At 39.0% G+C, this 23,635-nt stretch overlaps 1 protein-coding gene across 4 annotated transcripts in view; it reads right to left on the reverse strand.

Annotated features, from left to right (window-relative positions):
* LOC118280434 (putative fatty acyl-CoA reductase CG5065) overlaps window positions 1–23,635 on the reverse strand; it is a 33,793-nt gene that overhangs the window by 4,679 nt on the left and 5,479 nt on the right. Inside the window, exons 2-8 of one of the 4 annotated variants that reach the window (XM_035600465.2) lie at window positions 18,865–18,974; window positions 17,838–17,954; window positions 17,246–17,365; window positions 4,280–4,405; window positions 2,693–2,838; window positions 2,021–2,133; window positions 1,214–1,406 (exon numbers count right to left, since the gene is read on the reverse strand). In XM_035600465.2, the coding sequence (XP_035456358.2) occupies window positions 1,214–1,406; window positions 2,021–2,133; window positions 2,693–2,838; window positions 4,280–4,405; window positions 17,246–17,365; window positions 17,838–17,954; window positions 18,865–18,969 (920 nt within the window). In that variant the 5' untranslated portion in view covers window positions 18,970–18,974. The other 3 variants (XM_050702248.1, XM_050702250.1, XM_050702249.1) reach the window with 3 other exon arrangements.

Genomic DNA, 23,635 nt, shown 5'->3' on the forward strand with positions numbered 1-23,635 from the left:
GCCATATTGATATTTATATTTTATATTTTATTAGAGCATCAAATTAATGTTCCGGTGTTTCTTTAATTATCATTGTAATGGCAGCCTTCAACTCTTCACAAACTGTCCGCAAGACAATAGACAGTGTAAGCTGTACCTACAGAGTCGTGGCACCAAATATGGTTGGGTTGTAATTTCCTGCCCAAATGAAATGTCTCTCTGAACATTAACTTTTATTTTAATTGCTGTTAGTCACTCGTGTTGTTAACTAGGTAGTAGGTGGTGTCTACGAATGAATTATCTATTTTTCTTTTCTGAATTAGCTTGATAAGTTTGTAAATGGAATTGATAGAGAATGATTTATACATTAACGGAAATAAGATGTGAAAGGTAAAAAAATACATTGTTGAATGTAATAATATTTTTTTCACCTATTTTTTTCGACGACAAACTAGCATGCATGACTGATGACTGTTGATGAAGCGAAAGAGGTCTATGTAAGAGTCGTAACAATTGGCGGTGCATTGTCTCTGGCTACCCCCATGGGCGATAGGCGTGAAGTTATGTATGTTTGTTTTTTTTCGGTAGTTTTGAGAATTAAAATATGTCATCTCATGTAAGGCTCAACGCCAATTGACCACCTGGGCGGTAGTTGTTAAATATGAAGAGCTGAAGATCGTAATCAGTTATACCTAAATATGTTATCGGAGAGGACCTAGCCGAATATGGGTTAAGGATGAATAAGGATCGATTACATAATAATATTTCCGATCTGTGTCTGTATCAAAAAGCCTTTTTTTTTTGAGAAGGGAAAATCATCCAATGACTTCTCCCGCCTTGGGTGAGGCAAGAGGGAGTGTCAGACTCTTACTGACTAAACACCACTCCGTTCCTACTCCTGCTTTTCGAGCCAGAGCCCCGGTAAACCCGCTAGGTAGTCCGCAGCTGTATCAAAAAGCCTTGGATTACTCACAATTTTTTTTTTAAAAATCATTGCCCCCCACTGGGATTTTCTCCTGTGTCGTGGGTGCGTTTAGAAACACACAGTTTCACATACACATGACACCCAGACCAGAAACGGCAATTTGTGGATCACACAAAGAGTTGCTTCGTACGGGAATCGAACCCGCTACCCGTTGCACGGCACCCAGCCACCGCGCCAACCGTGCAGTCTTCCATTTTTTACATTGACCACAAACTTCCACTCAAAAACCAATTACATTTGTCTACTAACCGGTCTACAGCAGTCTCCCAGGCGACACAGAGCAGCGTGTCGATGGCCATGTCCACAGGCAGCATGTCTGCGCGCGCGGCGGACCGGCAGCAGAACACGTGCAGCAGCCCCTTGCCCGCCGCCACCACCACGCCGCTGGGGCCGTTCAGGTTCTCGATCCACCCGGGGAACGGGTGCCGGAGGGATGAGATTACTGGGGAAGAATAGAATACAATGACGTTTTTGATAATATTTTTTGTGTTGTTTAGGTTAGGTTAGGTTAAGTTTGTGACTTCAGAGAGTTTAGAGGATTACAAAATAGCGCATCATAACATGTAGGTAAGTAAACGTATTTTCCCAAAGGTACAGGTTACATGTAAACTGAAGTAGCAAAAATTGAGCAATAAACGTCACCCCACACCACGATTTTCTCCTGTATCGTGTGTGCGTTTACAAACATACAAGTTCACATACACATGACACCCAGACCCGAAACAACATTTTGTGGTTCACACAAAGAGTTGCTCTGTGTGGGAATCGAACTCGCTACACGTTGCCCAGCCATCGTGCCCAAGTTCACATACACATGACACCTAAACCCGGAACAACAATTTGTGGATCACACAAAGAGTTGCTCCGTGCGGGAATCAAAACCGCTACACGTTCCACGGCAGCTACCATGCCAACCATGCAGACGATGATTTAAAATCCAATAGATTTTGGATTTGATTATTAAGTGTTGTACCTTTTGTTTAGGCTCTCACACTCGACTAGCGAAACAGTTCTCTTATTATTTATCTAAAAAATAAGTATTATCAATGAACTAACCGATGGAAGGTCTGAAGATGGCGACGGGGTACCCTCGGTTCCCGTGCTCCTGCACCACCGTCTCCGCCAGCGCCTTCGTGAACGTGTACGTGTTGGGCTTCGGGGAGATATACCTGTGGACAATACGATTAATATAGCTACATACATACATGGAGGTATACCTTCGTCCCAAAGGGATAGGAAGAAGTTATGCGCGATACACTTGAGTAGAGGTTTATCGCAATGCTTGAGAACAACAACTTGGAGAAACAAAAAATCATTTACAAGCTTGTGTCATTTATTATATTGCAACGTGTGAGTAATGTTTTGAAAGGCTAACTCTTCTATCTTCAGTCTCCAAATCCCCAAGGGATCGGTAATGCACTCCTTTGCTAATCGCTATAATACCAATAGCACACGCGTAATACCACGGGGGGCGCTGATTGCTTACCATCAGCTGATTTACCTCATTCTCCAAAAGACGCCTTAACTTTAACATTACTCAGTAGCAAACAAGCTCCAGTCCACAAACATCGAGTAAGATAAGCAATAAGCAGAATGGTCGATCACTGATCAGTGCAAGAGAGACGGAGCTATGTATAGCTATGTATAGCTCCGTCCCTCTCGCACTGCTCAGTGATCGACCATTCTGACACAATTGTAATAGCAGACTAAGGCCCCTGGTATACTGACTGCGTGTTGATCTGCCCCAGCAGGTCTCCGGGCAGGGTCTCGGCGAGGGTGCAGGCCTGCGCCAGCGGCACCGGCGCCGGGTACACGCGCTCCTCCACCACCGCCAGCTCCGCGTTGCTGTATGCTGTCGATACGTGGATGAAGGCCTGGAGAGGAACATATTTAAGTGTGGGAGAGCCATGCTTCGGCACTGCTGGGCCGGCTCGACCGGAGTGATACCACGGCCGAGCAGAAAACCGACGTGAAACAAAGCTTGCGTTGTGTGAGTGAGGTTACCGGAGGCCTAATTCCCCCTTCCCAATCTTCCCAATCCCCGATTCCCGAACAACAACCCTTAAATTCCTAACCCCCAAAAAGCCGGCAACGCACTTGTAACGCCTCTGGTGTTTCAAGTGTCCATGGGCGGCGGCGATTGCTTACCATCAGGTGATACGTGTGCTCGTTTACCGGCGTGTTTCATAAAAAAAAAATGTTATGTTGGTGATCACACACATCAACAGCCTATAAGTGTCCACTGCTGACCAAAGGCCTCTTCTCACAAGAAGGTTTGAGCATTGAGAAAACACATCGAGATCTTCGAGTGCTTGGTCAAAAATTCTAAAATAGACGTAATTTTTTTTTATGTTGCCCTACTTTTAGATTTTCTACTGTGTCGTGGGTGCGCTTATAAACATACAAGTTCGCATACCCTTGACACCCAGACATAAAACAACAGTTTATGGATCACACAAAGAGTTACTCCGTGCAAGAATCGAACCCTACACGCTGCATGGCAGTCGGTTGCCTAGCTACCACACCACACCGTGCAGTAATTAAATGCACACATTCATTTTCAGGACGTTTCAAGTTTTACTTCTCCATAATTAAGAAGTCTCTAGCACCTGGTAGCTTTGAACTTGAACGATTTTAATTGAAATAATGAAAGTTTGTGTGAAACGCGGCCTTGTCTCAGTAAGCGGCCAGCTGTCTAACTCCTAGTTACTAATTACCATAGCTAAGTTCTAAATCACCTGGTTTACCTTCACAGTCAGCAGTTACCTAAAATATTGCTAGCACTTACTCTACCTTCAAATTCGCCCACTTCACCAGGAAAAAATTACCTAAATCCCAAATGAATCTATTTGTAAATCAAACATATAAAAAAGCTCTACAGTAAAGGACACTAGTATACAAAAAAAATATCAAAATATATATTTGAAACATTCGAAATTAAATTGTTAAGATATGGAGTCTAGCCTTCTTCATCATCATCAGCCGAGAGACGTCCACACGCTACGACTCAAAGCATGTAAGGAAAAAAGGATTACATGATACCACATATAGGGGAACCTAATTTTTTTATGTACCTACATCTGAAAGATTGTATAAAAATACGTAGCTTTTTTCTTTTCTTACATTTTCAAATTCGCTTTTAATTAGTAACTAACTAACTATAATATATTGTGTGGCTTTGGGAAACCCACTTATGTAGAGGACAGAGGAGGCCCTTGTTATTGATATGATGAATTGAATCAAAGTTCCTCTCATCTAGTCTCAGTACTGTACCAATACAGTGAGCTACTATGTATTATATATGTATATTGTTACCTGCATGTTGGGTAACTGGTCACAGATGTCCAGCAGTCGCTGCACGGAGCGCACGTTCTGGTCGATGGCCACCGGCAGCGGCTCGTCGAACTTCAGCGTCGCGGCCGAGTGGAACACGATGGACACCTGGTGAGGAGATAGGGTGACAGATAATTAGTGAACGATATTTATACACGTGATTGTACTCATGATTACACACAACTTTCTCAAAGAAACTTTCATCGTATACTTATTAGTTTTATTTTTATCACAATAATAAAACAACAATTATTATTTCGCGAGCGCGTTCTTTCGCATGATCAGCTGTTAGCAGTGAGGCGCTCACATTATCGGAAGACTAGTAGATACTTTAGATATTTTATTTTTAAATTACCTACGCGATAATGAAGAACTATTGTGATAGCAATTGCTTTCATTGACTAAGCGTCGCATCGTGCGTATTTGTGAACCACTTTATGCAGATTAGAGTCAATGTTTATTTAACTTCTTTATATTCTCAAATTAAAATAACTGGTCCGGGGTACGTTTAAATAAAAATTACCTACGAAGTAGGGGAATAGGTAATGCTTAATCATCAAAAATTCGCATCACAAAAACGTCGCGATTTTTTTAAGTAAAAAGAGATTTTATCTTAGTTAAAAAAGCTATTTTCATCATAGGCCTATTACTTCCCACGCGATGTGAGGGCCATACAGCCCACGGCCTACAGAAATCATTGTAACTACTACATAATATTTCGCAAATCAATTATCTGCATGTATCGTCTGTGAACTAAGAAGATTAATCTTAAATACAATAGGCCTGCCGCGATGAAAATATAGCCTATGACACTGACAAATAAGTTTGCCAATCATTGAAATAGACTTGGTTTAACTATCCGGAGCTGAGCTGCGAACAACGTAGCAGGTTACCGGTATTAAATAATGACGCAGACACTTTCGGTTAACGACTGAATTTTATTTTTAAAAACAAATGACAACTGAATGCAGGCAGTTACACATTACTTCAGATAGAAGGTGTTACTAGTTATACATAATATATTTTGTTATCTGTAAATTATTACAACACCCCCACTTAACAAAATATACAAAGAATCCCAGAAACATCAGTTTGACATAATGCCCAACATTTTTACAAATTTATAATGTTTACAAGATGATAAACCTTTGGTTAGCAAGTCTGCTGGCATATCCTGAGTAGAAACATACTGAATTCTAATTAACTTATTTTTAATAGCATCTCTAACGTAATGATGACGAACATCAATATGTTTTGTTCTATTATGTGACTGCTGACTAATTGCAAGCTTTAGGGCACTTTGATTGTCACAAAACAATGTTATTACATTTACATTTCCTGTAAGTTCACCTAGTAAATTACTCAAGTATACTGCCTCTCTTGCAGCTTCAGACAGTGCCACATATTCAGCCTCTGTACTAGAGAGGGAGACTGTCTTCTGTTTCCTGCTTTGCCATGAGATCACAGACCCACACATGGTAAAACAGTAACCAGTATAAGACTTCCGGTCCAGACTGTCACTGGCCCAATCTGCATCAACAAAACCCTTCAATTCAGTATATTCTTTCCTATAAATTAAACAATAATCTTTAGTCTTTTGTAAATATTTCAAAACTCTCTTGGCATAATGGTAATGGTTTTCATTATAACAATTATTAAACTGACTAAGATAACTTATAGAATATGCAATGTCAGGTCTTGTTAACACAGCCAAATACATAAGACTGCCTATTAGTTTTTGATAAGGAATATCCTTTGCACATTTTTCAGATTGTTTTATATCCAATTTACACTCTATTGGGGTATCAACAGTTTTACATTCAGACATATTGAATTTATTTAACAATTGTTCTATGTAATGACTTTGGTCCACAGTTATAGTATTACACTCCTTGTTAACATTAATTCTCATACCCAAATAACGTTTCACAAAACCTAGATCTTTTAATTTAAATTCTGAAGCTAATGATGATTTTAATTCCTCTGTCTTTCTAGTGCAATTTGAAAAAATCAGAAAATCATCAACATACACTGCTACAATGACTTTAACTTTATCAGAATTTTGAGTAAACAAACAGGGTTCATATTTACTATTTGTAAAACCTAAATTACATAAACAATCTCGTACTTTTTCATACCATACCAATGAGGATTGTTTTAACCCGTAAACAGCCTTTTTAAGTTTCAATACTTTGCCATTACTTTCCTTTACAAACCCTTCAGGTATAGACATATAAATATCTTCCTTTAAATGACCATTTAAAAAAGCTGTTGTTACATCTAAATGTGTTATATCCATTTCCCATTGTACACTGAGGGCAAACAACATTCTCAGTGTAGAATGCTTCACAACAGGAGAAAAAATGTCAGAATAATCAATACCTGGTCGTTGTGTAAAACCTTTTGCTACAAGTCTGGCACGATAACGCACTTTGTCATTCACATCTAGCTTTTTGTTTAACACCCACTTACACTGCACTATAGAAACACCACTTGGGACATCAACTAGCTCCCATGCATCATTATATTCAAATGACTGCAGCTCCTCACGCATGGCCAGCTTCCAACTGTCAGCTTCTGGTCCAGTCAGCGCTTCTGAGAAGTCGATCTGCTCTGTCTTAGGTGTATTATCATAGGCACACATGTTACTGAAACCATAACGTTCAGGGGCTTTCCGTATTCTCTTACTGCGTATGTCTACCATACTATGAGTATTTGTCGTAGTTCCCCCCTTATTCACCATCACATTGTTGGATGGGACCATGGTATCATCACCAGCATCACTATCAGGATCTGAGTAACAAGGAGAGCTAGAGGTATTCAGAGATTCCCTTACTGTAGATTCCCCCACTGAATCTCTGTTCTCTAGATCTGTCTGTAATGTGTCAACTTGTGCAACTGGTACTTGAGTGTTTTCTATCCCTTGTTCTTCTTGTATCCAAATAGCATCATTTTCCTTGCATTCTTTATATGTTTTTCCTTCCAACACTGTAATATCCCTTTTGACAGTCACATTATTTGTTCTAGGATCATATACTCGATAGCCTTTAATGTTTTCTGAAAAACCCATAAGAATATATTGCTCGGCTTTTCTGTCCCATTTCAATCTTCTTTCCTTGGGAATATGAATCATTACTGGACTGCCGAAAAGGCGAATATGACTCATATCTGGCTTCTTTCCATACCACGCTTCATAAGGAGTAATATTATCCAAACTCGAAGTAACTGACCTATTTTTCAAGTAAACTGCTGTATTAGATGCTTCTGCCCAGAACTTCTTTTCTAGTTTTGCATCAAAAAGCAAGCATCTAGCCTTTTCTACAATAGTTCTATTGGCTCTCTCACATATACCATTTTGTTCAGGTGTGTATGCAACGGTTTTCTGATGAATTATTCCTTCTTGTGTCAAATACTTTTCCATTTCACCACTACAAAATTCACCACCATTATCTGTACGCAAAACTTTAATTTTTCTATTTTGCTGGTTCTCCACCATAGCTTTAAAATCTTTGAATTGCTTATATACTTGATTTTTGTGTTTCAAAAAATAAATATAATTCATGCGACTGAAGTCATCCACAAATAAAAGAAAATATTGCGCACCACCTATAGATTTTGTTTCCATGGGACCGCATAGATCAGCATGAACTATCTCTAAGGTTGCATTACTTCTTTCACCAACATGTGAAAATGGTAGTCTTGTCTGTTTGCCCTCGCAACAGGTCACACATTTTTCCTTCAACATGTTACTGGTAGTGGGATATGACAATCCGTCCACAATGCCATTCTTCATTTTTTCCATATCACATCTATTAATATGTCCGAGCCTCCTGTGCCAAAGCTCTGCACTAGCAACTGCAGGTGCTGCTAACATGCATTCTGTCTCATTCGTTTTTAATTTATAAACACCGTTAATTGACTCTGCAGTAGCAACTAACTTATTCATTTTGTTGCGAATGTAACAATTATTATCGTCGAAAACAACACTGTTTCCATTCTTGATAAGTTGACTCACTGACAATAGATTTGTCGTCAAGCTTGGCACGCACAGTACATCTTTAATTGTGATATCGTATTTACGATCAGTCGTTATCAATACGTCTCCGGAACACAACACTGGCACTTTCATATTGTTTGCAACGGTGATCTCTGATAAACATGGATGGAAATTTGCATTGTTTATCCACTCTTTATTTGCAGTCATATGTGCACTTGCGCCCGAGTCTACGTACCATTCACTTTTACTATATTTTCCATTAAGAAATACCACACTAAAAGCGTTAGATTGCTTATTTTTCTGCAATAATGGACACTGGTTTCGAAAATGGCCGGTTTGTTTACACTTGTAGCAGGTTACTCCTGTCACTTTGGACTTGGACGCGGACGACATATTGCCGCCATTTTTGTTATTTGGCGTCTTGTTCGTTCTTTTAACGGCGAATGCAGCGCCACTTTCCGTTTCGGTCATTGTTGGAACCTCCATATCAATTAATTTTGATTTTATTGCATCTGTGGTAATCTTAATTCCAGAGTGTTCTATGGCCATTATCATTGGAGAAAATTTATCTGGCAAACCGGCTAGTAATAATGATCCTAACCACTCATCTGTAATTGTAAATCCTGTGCCCTTTAATCTTTGCGCCGTCTCAACAACTTGCGTGACATATGCAGTCATTGAATCGCAGTTTTCTTGTCGTATGGAGATCAAATGACGCAACAATGTTATTTTCCTCGAAAAACCGGAATCATCAAACATGTTCTTTAGTTTGTTCCATAGTTCTTGCGAGTTGTTTGTTTCTCTAATATGCACGTACAATCCAGGGTCTATAGTTAAAATCAACTTTGCCTTTGTTTTTGCGTCGTCTGCAGGTTTTAATTCGATGCCGGCTATTGGTTTGATGTAATGCACCATGCCTTCGAGCACCAACAAATTTTCTGCCGCAAAGCTCCATTCATCATAATTCTCCCTGCCTTTCAATTTCGGTACACTCTGAATATAGTTTACAGCCATATTTCACGAAAGTTTGCAGTTTTTTAACTAAAAAACACGGGAAACTGATTGCCCATAACCTATTAAATAATGACGCAGACACTTTCGGTTAACGACTGAATTTTATTTTTAAAAACAAATGACAACTGAATGCAGGCAGTTACACATTACTTCAGATAGAAGGTGTTACTAGTTATACATAATATATTTTGTTATCTGTAAATTATTACAACAACCGGGGCTCCGGCTTAAAGCAGGAGTAGGAACGGGGTGGTTTTTAGTCAGTAAGAGTCTGACACTTCCTCTCGCCTCGTCCAAGGCGAGAGAAGTCATTGGATGATTTTCCCCCACAAAAAGGCTTGGTTTAACTTAATGTTGCCAATAGTAAAATACATTTTCTAATCAGTCTAGTAATTTCAAATTAAAATAAACAACAATTATTTCCTCTTTAGTTATAATAATATTAATAATTGAGAATACAAAGATACAAAACTACTGGATGTGTCGCAATGCATCAAATGTGGTAACTGAGCGCAGTGCGCGGCTGCCAATCATCACAATTATTGGTAATTGCAGCGCATGCGCCGCCGAACGCAGATCGTACGAGTTACAAGTGTTGCGAAATTATATCCCACCCAAAACATAAATGTTAAAGGGTGCCAAGTTCGATAATATTGGAATGCTTCGCCTATAAAAGAAGTGAGATCTAAATAAGTACCAAGTTCCATACACAGACCTCAGTTAAAAATGATATAACAAGTTGGCAAGTTTTCACACACTTTGTTATAAACCTACTAAACGCAATGAGTCAAGTATATAATTTTCTATTAAAACTTGCCAAGTTATATCATTTTTAACTGAGGTCTGTGTATGGAACTTGGTACTTATTTAGATCTCACTTCTTTTATAGGCGAAGCATTCCAATATTATCGAACTTGGCACCCTTTAACATTTATGTTTTGGGTGGGATTTCATTTATTTTTGTAAGGTTTATTTTCTTTTTTTCTTATTTTACTTTACTTTGACTAAATACAAACCTTCGTAACGAATTTTAGGTCGGTACGACCATTGGAAGATATAGATAATTTTTTTGTTTTAGTTCCTTAGGGGTATGAATTTACACCTTCATTATTTTTAAAACCGACTCACACTTGGCCATTTTCAGATTTTTTCCTTTACCTTGACCTAAAGACCTACCTCCATGCCAAATTTCAAGTCAATACGACCATTGGAAGTGGTCTAGGTTTTTGATGAGTGAGTCAGTCAGTGAGTGTATAGTAAAAATAGCGATTTTCTGACGTCAATATCTCAAGACCTACAATAGGTACATTAATGAAATTTTGTATTTTAGATAAGTAAGTAGATCTCGACAGATACTAGAAATTTCATATGCGTAGATAAAATAGATTTTGAGTTATAGGTGGGTCGAACTTGGCCCGAAATGGTTCGTGTAATATAACCCACGGCCGGTGTGTCGGTTTTTTGCTCGAACTTGGCGGACACACTGCCGTGTGTCTAGATTACGCGGGATACAATCATGCGTGGACAATTTCATATTTGTTTAATACTAGCTACTATATCGCGGCTTCACTTACTGGCTTTCTTTCATATTATCCTATAGCCTTCGTTAATAATTGACTATTCAAACACAAAAATAAAAGTTTAATTCTAACTAAGAACAGATTAGAGAGTTCAATTTTGTTTAATTTTTTTATAGTAAGCAATCGCCGCCGCCCTTGGAATTTTGAATCACCAGAGGTGTTACAAGTCGTTGCTGGCCTTTTGGGGGTTAGGAATTTAAGGGTAGTTGAAGAATCGGGGATTGGGAAGGGGGTAATTGGGCCTCCAGTAACCTCACTCACACAACGCCAGCGTTGTTTCACGTTTGTGTAGAGCTCGGCCGTAGTATCACTCCGGTCGAGCCGGCCCATTCAACCAATCCAAACAAACAAGGTCTTTATTAACTTTATAATGTCAGTATTGCTCAGTATCAGTATATCATAATATTATTATATCCTTCATACTGTGTTAGTATAAACTGACAGTGACCACTGTTTAGTGTTTACCTACTTGAAACTGAAATTATAATAAATCTTATATACCTAGGTTTTTGCTACTCAAGCGTCTCTTGAATTAGCGGTTATTGATTGAAAAACACAAGGATACTAAATAGTCACGTGTTTTATAACGTGTCAAATCAAATCAAATCATTTATTTGTGTGTATGCAAGATACATTGGTTTTTATGAAGAAAAGTCTCCTAAGTTCTTTGCCCTGCAGTAGGACGACTACGGTAAAGAAAAACAAAGTCTCCTAAATCATAAGGTACGCGTCCACAGGCCCGCATAGTACGCATCGCACGCAACACATTTTAGTTTGTCTTGTATAGAAACTCATACAACTGCGTCCACTGATCCGCATCGTACGGACCGCATCATCGGCAATGCCTACATGCGATGCGTACTGATGACGTCATACGGAATGCGTACGATGCCTGCGATGCGGGGCCTGTAGACGCTTACCTATAAGTGTCACTTCTAGTAAATTTAGATATCTGTGTATTTGAGAACTTGCAATTTTGCATTTTAGAAATACTTACCTAAGCTACTTAATACCTAAGCATAAAGTTACGTACGTATTTTATAATAGGGTAGATGACTAATTTTTATTACTTATTCATTATTTTTAAAACATTACACACGTATGTTTTATTTTCTTACGGAAACAAATAAGTACTTTCGATCGATTTGAATTATCGCGTGACGTCACTTCTAGGTACGTTTTATACGTATAAATGACGTATTTGCTCCCATCGTTTAATCTAAGTACCTATTGTTATTTTATATGACAACACTAGCTTCCGCCCGCGACTCCGTCCGCGTGGAAGTCGGTCTTCGCGTGGATGTTATATTTCTCCATTTTGAGTAACTCTAACAATGATATTTTATAAATATCTATTGAAGCCAAATACGGCGAGGCCTAAAATAATTAACGGTATCCGTCTACTGCTGTTGTTCTTGCGTTCTGCAGTATAAAAGTGAAAAATTATTTTTTTTTCTACGTATTTTTCCAGGATTAAAAGTATCCTATTTTAAGCCCAGGATAATAAGGTATAATTATACCAAGTTTCATCGAAATCGAACCGTTAGTTTTCACGTGATGCCTGAACATACAGACAGACAGACAGACAAAAAAAAATCACATATTCCGGTTTAGTATCGATCTATAATTAATAAAAGTACCTACGCCTTTACCTACTTAATAGAAACTAAGCGTAATTCATGTATTTGGTGTTTCTGTACCGATTTCTATGATTTTTTTTATTTAATAGGTAATAATGTTAACATTTTTTAATTAGGGATGAATGAGTGTCATAAACGTAAGAATAGGTAGACAAATATAATCTGAAAGCTTCGAACTGCTAAGCTATCGGGAGTTATACATGTTATTGTGAGTCAACCATAAAAGATAGATATTTGCTGTCGTAGAATATTTTTTTAACAATTTTAAGGAGAACATTTTCGTCATACATGATTTCTGTGTAGCTTTAACCATTAAGGCTGCACACGCGACGGAAGCTTCAAAAATGGAGTAAGTTCTCCGGTTTTCCCAACATTTCCCTTCACTGCTCTGCTCCTATTGATCCTAGCGTGATGAAAAGTATACTATAACCTGCCCAGGAGTATGAAGAACAATTGTACCAAGTTTCGTTGAAATCTGTCGAGTAGTTTTTGTTTCTATAAAGAACATACAGACAGACAGACAGACAGACAGACAGACAGACAGACAAAAATTTTTCTGATTGCATTTTTGGCGTCAGTATCGATTACTAATCACCCGCTGATAGTTATTTTGGAAATATATTTCATGTACAGAATTGACCTCTCTACAGATTTATTATAAGTATAGATAAAAAAATAGGTAGGTATCGCAAGTGACCCGGTTGTGGCCACTTTAAGAATTTTGTCGACTTTGAGGCTTTCTTAACTTATAGTTTTTGTTATCATGAACATATTTCTTGTAAAAAGTCATTTAACATGTATTAATCTTGCCTAAGAAAATCCTTTTTTTAAAGAACGTCCAATAGAAAAATAACTGTATAAAAAAGAAAAAAAAAGGGAGTTTGTGCCATTTTTGGCCAGATTCGTGCCATTTCTGGCCACGGTCGTGTGCCAGTTCTGGCCATCAAAAAATACAATAAAAGTTATCAAAATTTATTAATTAAATTTGACATTATAGAAACAATGGTTTTCATTTAGTCTGGAAAATATGAAATATTATTACTTCACTTGAATTTAACTTACAAATAAAGAGATCAACATTTATATGACGTTGGTAAAAGCTGCAAAGTAAACTGACCTCCCTTTGTGTGAAGGCAATTTATTGCATCTCTGAAAATGAAAAATATGTATTTGTTGATATATAAAGCCAAGGAAAAATAATAAATAAATTACGATAAATGACTAGAAGTGGGGCGTTTATGTACAAAAGTTTTGGCCAGCCGTGTGGCCAAAGATGGAGAAATTCATAATTTTGTCTCCATTAGTGGCCACCTTCTAATAATCCCACTTCAGAAACATATGGCGACAAAATAACTTTAGTTCCACTTAGACAATATATTCTTCATGTAGTATTAACATAAACATCCAAACAATAAGCAAAGATTAAAAAAATGAAAACCAAATCCTCACCCGCTCGCCTTAGCCTTTTTGTTAAGATCTTAACAATTTCACCCTCAACTAAAAAGAATGACTTATTGCATCGAAGTGAAGTTTGACACATCAAAGCTGCCAACGGTATCAGTGTCTCCAATATTCAATATTTTAAATACTGTACATCACAGAGTAATTTATTTGTCCATGCCTTAGTTATAAATATTTGAAGGCCCAAGTGGCCACAAAGGGGTCGATGGCCACAACCGGGTCACTTGCCCTACGTGTCTAATATTTTTTCGTTAGCTAACTGACGATCTAAATAGATTTTTAACTTCCATACCTCGTCATCATCCCTATTTACATCAAACAAAGCGCTTATCTATATCTATACATATAATAAAATCGTAGAAAAGTGCTGTCTGTACATTGAAAATAAAAATAAAAAAAATAGCAGGGGTTATTGTTATGTCGATGTCGAACCCAAAAATGTAATTAACTTTTTTTTTGTCTGTTTGTCTGTTTGTCTGTTTGTCTGTTTGTCTGTTTGTCTGTTCGTCTGTGCGCGCTAATCTCAGAAACGGCTGATCCGAGTTGGATGCGGTTTTCACGAATATATTGTGGGATGCTTAAATTTACATTTAGTGTTTGTTTCATGTCAATCGGTTCATAAATAAAAAAGTTATGTCAAATTAAAGAATCACGTCGAACATTCTATGCTTATACCATTAATCTCCGCAACTATTTGACGGATTTGGTTGAAATTTGGTACAGATATAGTTTAGAACCTTAGAAAGGACATAGATATATTTTTATTTCAAAAATCAAAAAATAAAAATAAGAAATAAATTATTTATAAATAATTCTATGTCGATCGTTACACGACTTCGGTTCATGTTATTGTTTTAATTCATCGAAAAAAAGTAAATAAATAGTAAAAAGGTATGAAAAAAATAATATCAATATAATAAAACATTTAGTACAAAGAAAATGCTCTAACGGAGTATAGATAATTCTATGTCGATCGTTACACGACTTCGGTTCATGTTATTGTTTTAATTCATCGAAAAAAAGTAAATAAATAGTAAAAAGGTATGAAAAAAATAATATCAATATAATTAAACTTTTAGTACAAAGAAAATGCCCGAACGGAGTATAAATAAATAATCCAAGTTGTCTTTATCCTCGATAGATGGCGTTGGGATCGAAATAGATCGCGCTATGGTTTCGTTACATTCATTTGGTTGGGTATCGGCCGAGCGCTTCGGTACTATCGTAGAAAAAGTGTATTATCAGTCGTATGATTATTTGTCTGTAGTGGTCCTGCTGTTTCGTATATTCTAAATTGGTTTCGTTGTATTTGTCAATTAATAAGTTTATTTGTTGGGTTTTCCTGGTTTTTTGGTTAAACTATTTAACGTAGGTTTAGTTTGATATCGATTATTAGTAGTTACTGTAGTTAGTTTTTTTAATAAAATTGTAAGTCTAATTTATAAATTAATTAGATTAGATTTAAGTCGTTTCTTTTAAATTATTTAGTTTAAGCTTGGTTATTATAGCATAGAGGATAGGTTGTAATATAGTTTCTTTTTTAATTGTTATAAATTCGTAATTCGTAGCTTTCTTTAGTTTTAAGTTAGTTTAAGTCCGTTTTTAAACTATTTTTTCAATGCCCTAAGTGAGTATACATCTATTAAATTCAAACGCAGAGCTCATTATGTTGATTTTTGAAGAGTTCCCTGGAATATCTTCCACATCTCATTTTTGAAGAGATCCCGCGAGATCGGGAACTATGTGGTTAAAAACAAAAATTTGCCGGAAGTCACTATTCCACGCGAACGAAGTCGCGGGCAAAAGCTATTTATAATAAAAAATAATGATTTCACTATAAAATTAAAAACACTCGTATTTGTCAACAAAACGCATTCTAAAACATTAAAATGTCAAATTCCAAACAAGATGGCGCGAACCATTTCGTCATGCCACAGATTATAACATCTTGTAACATTGCTTTTTAATTTCGAAGGGCTTTAGTAGGCTAAGGGCATGGCGTATACTGCCAGTATATTTAATTCTCGGGGGCTATCGCGGCCAGGGCCTTACATTCTCCGTGCTGTGGGCAGTTTGAGACACCATGGAGCACCCAAAGGGCCAAATTATAATAATGATGCTAGTTGGCTGTTGCCCGCGGCTCTGTCTGACTTCGATACAGCTGTTACTGGACCAAAATTACCAAAATTTTAATGTAAAGTAAAGCTTTTACCATTGTAAAGTTTACTTTTCTGAGAAATTGGGTATGAAGTGTAGGTTACATTTATTGTTCAGATTGTTCATAAAGTACACTATCGAGACTTTCCTTAAGTCGGGAAATGTTAATTTGAAAGTTATGCTACGCCGAAACAGAAAGTTTCATTACACTAAACCCACTTTAAAAAGGATTTTTTTTTATAACCAAACAAATCTTTCTTTATGATATTAATAAGTAGAAAATACCTTTCCTATCTATACATGTAAATAAAACTGGAGTGTCTCTATGTAATATTGAAATAATCCCAATTTATGATTGATTGAACTGATTTTACCGCGACTTATTTATTGGCAAGAAGCTGATATACTAAGCAGTATCTTAGGCTACTTTCATTAGTCACACAGTCCATAATCCACGCGAGTGAAGTCGCGGCCATCATCTATAGTATACATATGTATGTATACATATACTCTAGTATTGCATAAATATCATGTCATGTTGCATATAACGCCAAGGTTAAGTACACAACCGATGGCCCGCGGGCCACGAACCCACGACCCGCGGCTCGGGTGATCGACTTCTTAATCGGTGAGTTACGCAACTTACAATGATGGTAAAATGCGTAGGCCAACGCTGACGCGGGAATCGAACGCGTTACACAGCAGGTAATGGTAAAGATACGGTATGTCTATCGAAAGTTTAGTGTAAATACGCTTGCTTATGAGTCAACGAAGGTCTAAAGGCAATGTATGTACTTGTAACTCCTCTAGTGTTGCGGGTATTTGCTTACCATCAGGTAATCCGTCTGCTAGTTTATTAATGGAACAACCCCGCCAAAACCTCCCATACCGCTGCAACTCCTGTACACCAGGATCTACAGTAGATACAACCATGCAAACACCGGAACACTGAAGTCCGACGTCCCAGGGACATGAATGACTGTCTTGGATCCCGCAACGAAATAAATCAGAAGATGTTATTAGAGGTGAAGAAAAAAACGATAGTTTCCACTTCCCTTCCATCTACTCGTTAGCCGATCAATACTATAAAAGTACGTACCTCTCGAAGCTGCGCGATGGAGTCAGCATCCATCCCCAGCTGCGGCTTGGACACGTCTCCCGACACCACGCACAGCTTGTCCAGCTGGCGGTGGTTGCGCGCGCGCACCTTGTCGAACACCTGCAGGCGAATATGGAAAATATTATAGGCTAAAATTAAACACTTTAAACTTCAATATTTTATTTAGAACCAGCTGCGGGTGTATACAAATAAACCATCCTCTTGAATCACTCTACGTATTTGAAAAATGTTGTAAAACTCTGAGCATACATATGGACAGACAGTGAAAACTGACTTCGTTTTATATGTCACAACATCATCATCATCAGCTTGTTCTCGTCCACTGCTGGACAAAGGCCTCTCCAATAGCACATCACTGAGCTCGATATATGTGCCATATTATATATGCCACAAATCGATACAATTTCAGACTGAGTTTTGGAAAACCGAAAAATCACTATATCGATCCCTTTCCCTTGGCATACTTGCAACCCTTTTCAAACCTTAACAACTTTGAAATAAAGTTAAAAATCCCTTACAGCCTAGTATAACTTCATCTGCTGTACATATAAAATATCATCACGCCACTTACCTGTGACTGCTTGAGCTGAGCGAGTCTCTTCTGCGGCGAGTGTCCCTTCTTGTCGCGCATCAGCAGGTGCAGGCGGCCGACGTCGGGGCACGTCGCTAGTATGCGCTCTACTAGCACCTGTAGCAGGGAAGAAGTTAATTAATTCTTTGACTGCCAATAGAAAACTGTTGAAGGCAAATCCTCCGCTAACGTCGGTCACCGGTGACCACCACGGCGTTTAATAAATATATTTTTGTTTCTTTTTTTTTGAAGTGGTTAAATCATTCAATTTCCTCTCCCGCCGTGGGTGAGGCGAGAAGGAGTGTCAGACTGTTATTGACTAAAAACCACCCCGTTCCTACTCGTGCCTTTAGAGCCGGAGCCCCGGTAGGCCCGCTAGGTAGTCCGCAGCTCCGGATCAGGCATCAGCCCTACTGGGCCCCATCTGTGGTGGTCTGATGGCTCTTTGGCGTACGCACGGGTCTGGTTCTGGTCGTACGGCGAGCTACCCTTGCTCACCGTCTGCAGACCCGCACTTACGGTAGCCGGAGATAGTCACGCGACTTTTTTTATTGATGACGGAGGGAAAAGCCACCTAGCTTTGTGGAGATGAAAGACTAGGGATTGTGAGAATTTTACCTCACTGACCCAGGTGGCCACCCTCAACACCTGTAAGGGGCACTGGGTCCTGTTAATGGACCTGCTCCGGAGCCCCACGGTGTAACACCAGTTACTGTACAATGCGATACTACCTAGGTACAATTATGTACTAATGAAAAAAAGCTGCAGTTCAACCCACCTTCCCCATGAAGCCAGTGGCCCCGGTGATGAGGATGGAGCGGCCCGCGTAGAACTATAAATAAGCACTATAGTTCAACCCACCTTCCCCATGAAGCCAGTGGCCCCGGTGATGAGGATGGAGCGGCCCGCGTAGAACTATAAATAAGCACTATAGCTCAACCCACCTTCCCCATGAAGCCAGTGGCCCCGGTGATGAGGATGGAGCGGCCCGCGTAGAACTATAAATAAGCACTATAGTTCAACCCACCTTCCCCATGAAGCCAGTGGCCCCGGTGATGAGGATGGAGCGGCCCGCGTAGAACCGCGGCACCAACGGCTCCGCGGGACTCGGCGACACCGGGCGCGGCACCATCGCGACTGGGAAACACAAACAATACATTGTTAAAATTCATTATTCAACAAATCTCTACTATATAAAGCTGAAGAGTTTGTTTCTTTGTTTGAACGCGCTTATCTCTGGAACTACTGGTCCGATTTAAATAATTATTTTTGTGTTGGGTAGGGCATTTATCGAGGAAGGCTGTAGGCTATAAAACATCACGTTATGACTAGAATTGTCACCACTTCACTCTTCCAGTGGGTGTCCTATACCCGACTAAAGACAGTTTAATAGAGACTGGGTAGCAGCGCTCTCTGATAAAACTGGACCTTTTAATACATGTTCTTTAATGTGCTTGCCAAGCGAGGAGGTTATGGCAACCCGTTATGGATATGGAATGTTTTGATGTTAATTTTTGGTAATGCCTAATAATATTTTTTTATGGTATAAGTCGGTAAACGAGCAGACGGATCACCTGATGGTAAACAATCGACGCCGCCCATGGACACCCGAATCACCAGAGGCGTCACAAGTGCTTTGCCGGCCTTTTAGGGGTTAGGAATTTAAGGTGTAAGTTGTTGGGGAATCGGGGCTTAGGAAGGGGGTAATTGGGTCTTCGGTAACGTCACTCACACAACGAAACACAACGCTGTGGTTGTTTCATGTGCCGTGGTATCACTCCGGTCGAGCCGGCCCATTCGTGCCGAACCGTGGCTTTCCCACACTTAGTTTTTAGAGTAGCAACCTCTCAAAATATCTATGTACATATAGACATTGTAATGAAAATACCCACAGCCCGCACCGCAGGTACACTGCCAACATATTTGCCAAGCACTTGAAACCAACGCATCGTTTGTTCAGTCACACACCCTCGACTCTAGCTGACTTTGAGCTGAGAGTTTAGCCTCCAAGTGTCACTAGTAATATAGGTACATAATGGTGAATCATTAATTTATAGGACTAGACATAGAATGGGGAAAAATTTTACTACTTTCAAGTTACAGAGATACTTCATCATGACCAGCGTGCGCAGACGTAGCAACGTCACGTAACCTAATCGTCCCCGCGTTTATTTCTACCGCGCCTTAGGTGAGGCGAGAGGGAGTGTCAAACTCTTACTGACTAAAAACCACCCCGTTCCTACTCCTGCTTTTCGAGCCGGAGCCCCGGTAAACCCGCTAGGTAATCCGCAGCTCCTGATATGTAGGACCAGTGAGGCTATTCTGTAACTTTCAATTTGAAAGATCGAAGTGAACTCGAATGCGGTCCGCCATGTCATTGGTTTTGAAAATAATTTCGATAAATTACTGGCGAGAATGCGATCAAGCTCACTTCGAAATCATCGAATGTCTCGACTTGACAATTACAGAATAACATAGAACTGCTAAAATTAAACACAAGGTGTGATGTATGTCACGTAGCGATCACGTTTCGTGACCGGAAACACAAGTGACGTCACGTCACTCTAAACTATAATATTTCCCACAAAAACTTGTTAATTTCTTATATCTATATATACTAGAGAATACTGCGGAGTTGCCCGTTCGAAGGCAACAATTATTGCAAGAGTAAACAGATGCCGAGGTGTGTATTGAACGACAAACAACGTGTTTGTTGGTTAAACATGTGTTATGTTATAATGGACACTAAGTTTCCATAATTACGGAATATTGTGTTTGTTTGTCTGTTTGTCTGTAGCCTCGGGCTCGAGGTTTAGATCTATGTATCTAGGTAGTACTTGTGTACCTAGGCGTGAGTAACGATGGAAAAATTTAATTGTTACTTTTTATAAGTAGAACTTCAAACTTAGTTTGGCGGCTCCCAAACACCATTAATAAACATAATATATTATCCAGATAAACATAATATGAGTGACTAGCTTCCCCCAGCGGCTTATGTGTTATTCCAGACCATAATCTACCCCTGTTCCAAATTTCATCCCGATCCCTTCAATCATTTTTAATTGGAATAAACCGGTAAACGAGCGGTACCTGATGGTAAGCAATCGCCGCCGCCCCGACACATTCGAAATACCAGAGGCGTTACAAGTGCGTTACTGGCCTTTCCCCCAAATTAGGATGTTAGGATTTTAAGGGTAGATTGTATCACTCCGGCCGAGCTGGCCCAGCAGTACCGAAGCTAGGCTCTCATACACTAAAATTCAACTGCTGGACTATGAGCCTCCTCTACATAAGAGGGGTTTAATAATATCCCCAAGTCCACACTCGGCAAGCGGTTTGGACATCGGAAATTACAGTGTAATATAGATATAGGTACAGGTTTTCGAAAATTTCTCAGTAGTAGCACGGAGTCTGGAATTGTGCCCAGTATTTTGGCAATAGGCGGACACCCCCTTTTACATGGGACTTATAACACAAATGGTGAAAAGTGGGTGTACATTGTACAGCGGCATTACGTGCCGTATTGTGCACCTCTGTCTACCCCTTCGGGGATAAAAGGCGTGACGATGTAAATAATATAGGTACTTATTATAATTAAGTACACTATTTAAGTAACTGCTACCTGTCCAGTCGAGGATGTAGTGTCAATACTAGGCGGCACAGGTCATTAGCATGGACCTAGGTGTCTACTTGAGACCTAAACTAATATTTAAGAACTAGCTGTTGGGTACCTGAGTGTATACAGCTGTGTGTGTATTTATTTATTTAGTTTTATGATGATCGTTCGATGCTCTTTTCAATGGTAGTTTGTCATGATCGGTAAATTAATTCGCGAGTCTATGGCGTTTTTAAGCTCGCGACAGGTTAATAAATAATTATCGTGTAGGTACAGAGATTTATTTAATTGCAGAGCACCTCATGGCATAGCTGTCGGTTGTGATATGAACGAACATCTAAAGTTAAAGTCTTCAAAAGATTTAAAAATCTGACAAGCAAAGAACAAGATTCGATTCCATCTGAGTTAGATTTAATTTTTAACCGACTTCAAAAAAAAATTAGTTCTCATTTTGACCTATAGGTACATATTATGTATGTTTGTGCGCAATTATCTCATGTTTGGGTGAACCGATTTTGATGCGTTTTCAGCATAGTATTTTACAGACTTAGGTGTTAGCCTGGCTAGGGCTATTGCCTGACTTAAAAAAAATATAGTATATTACTTTCGATGGGCTGCTAGCAAAATAAACATTATTATAAGTATATGTCCACATCAGTTGGAAAGTTCACCGAGGTAATATGAATGAATTAATGCTCGTATAAAACTGGGACCGTTAGTATAACATAAAATGTAATATGTAAAAAACAATATTAAACAACAAACATTACTCTAAATATTTAATTATTTGTGTTCAAACACAAATGTTTACACATCACACAGCTGATCGGTTGAACGCACTCCTAGGTAGACATGTAGGTATGCTAGTAATCACGTATGACCTAGGTAAGGTACCTCGCTTACGCTGCGATTTTGGATCGAGATAAATTATTTATTAACTTCGCCCGTTAGGTTATAAAATAATTAATTTTGCAAGATTTTTTTATGAAACACCGTGCGTTGTGTTTCATTGTATGAGTGAGGTTACCGGAGGCCCAATTCCCCCTTCTCAATCTTCCCAATCCCCGATTCCCCAACAGCCCATAAATTCCTAACCCCCAAAAGGCCAGCAACGCACTTGTAACGCCTCTGGTGTTTCAAGTGTCCATGGGCGGCGGCGATTGCTTACCATCAGGTGATACGTCTGCTCGATTACCGGCGATGTTCCATAAAAAAATAAGGTAATTGGGAAATACACGTGGAGGACCACACAATCACGTGTGACAGACTACACGACATTAACAAATAGCTACGATAGGTATAAACAACAATAAAGTACTCGAGTAATGTTTACTCGCACCGACCCGACTAGAGAGACACATTAACAACTTTTTTAGCGAATTTTGAACTCTAAGCACTTAGCTAGACAAGGTAAATAAGTATTTAGGTATGTCATGTACTTATTAGTTGGTTAGTGTTCTGAGAATAGTGAGAACTCATGTCCTGAACGATTAGACAGACAGAGGTGCACTTATATACCATGTAAGGCCCACTTATCACCAATATGATAAGACCATCTAAGTTGTAGCCCCTCAGGTACCACACAGGGTTTAGATTACTGCCCTTCAAGAGTTTTAAAAAGACAATTTTAAAAAGACAAAGTCAAAAATTATTTATTTCAAATAGACCGGGAAGGCACTTTTGAACCTCACCCTCTCAATGGAGAAGAACGAGCAAAAATCTCTTCAATCAGATTCACAACACAATACTTGGTTAAATTACTTAAATTGTTCCGATTGTTCAACTATGTGAGAACAATGTAACACCAATATTTAGTTAAAGAGATAGAAAAAGAAAATAACCTTGAGGACAACTAAATTAATGTAGTCTGGTCTGGAGCTTTAGGCCTCTGACCTACGGCAACCCCAATCCCAATCAGTGAGGGAAACGCCAGTGTTGTTTCACGCCAGTTTCATATGAGGCCGTACCGTGGTATCGCTCCGGTCGAGCCGGCACATCCGTACCGAAGCATGGCTCTCCCAAATTTTTACTGATGAACGAATGATGTACTCTAAGTAACAATAAAGCATTACTGCGTTACTTATACCAGGGGGTCCCAACCTTTTCCTGGTCATGGACTATTTTTATATCATTATTATTGGTCTGACTGCACGGTTGGTGCGGTGGCTGGGCAATTGGCTGC

This window comes from Spodoptera frugiperda, chromosome 21 (genome assembly GCF_023101765.2).
Source record: "Spodoptera frugiperda isolate SF20-4 chromosome 21, AGI-APGP_CSIRO_Sfru_2.0, whole genome shotgun sequence".
Classification (NCBI taxonomy): Eukaryota; Metazoa; Arthropoda; class Insecta; order Lepidoptera; family Noctuidae; genus Spodoptera; species Spodoptera frugiperda.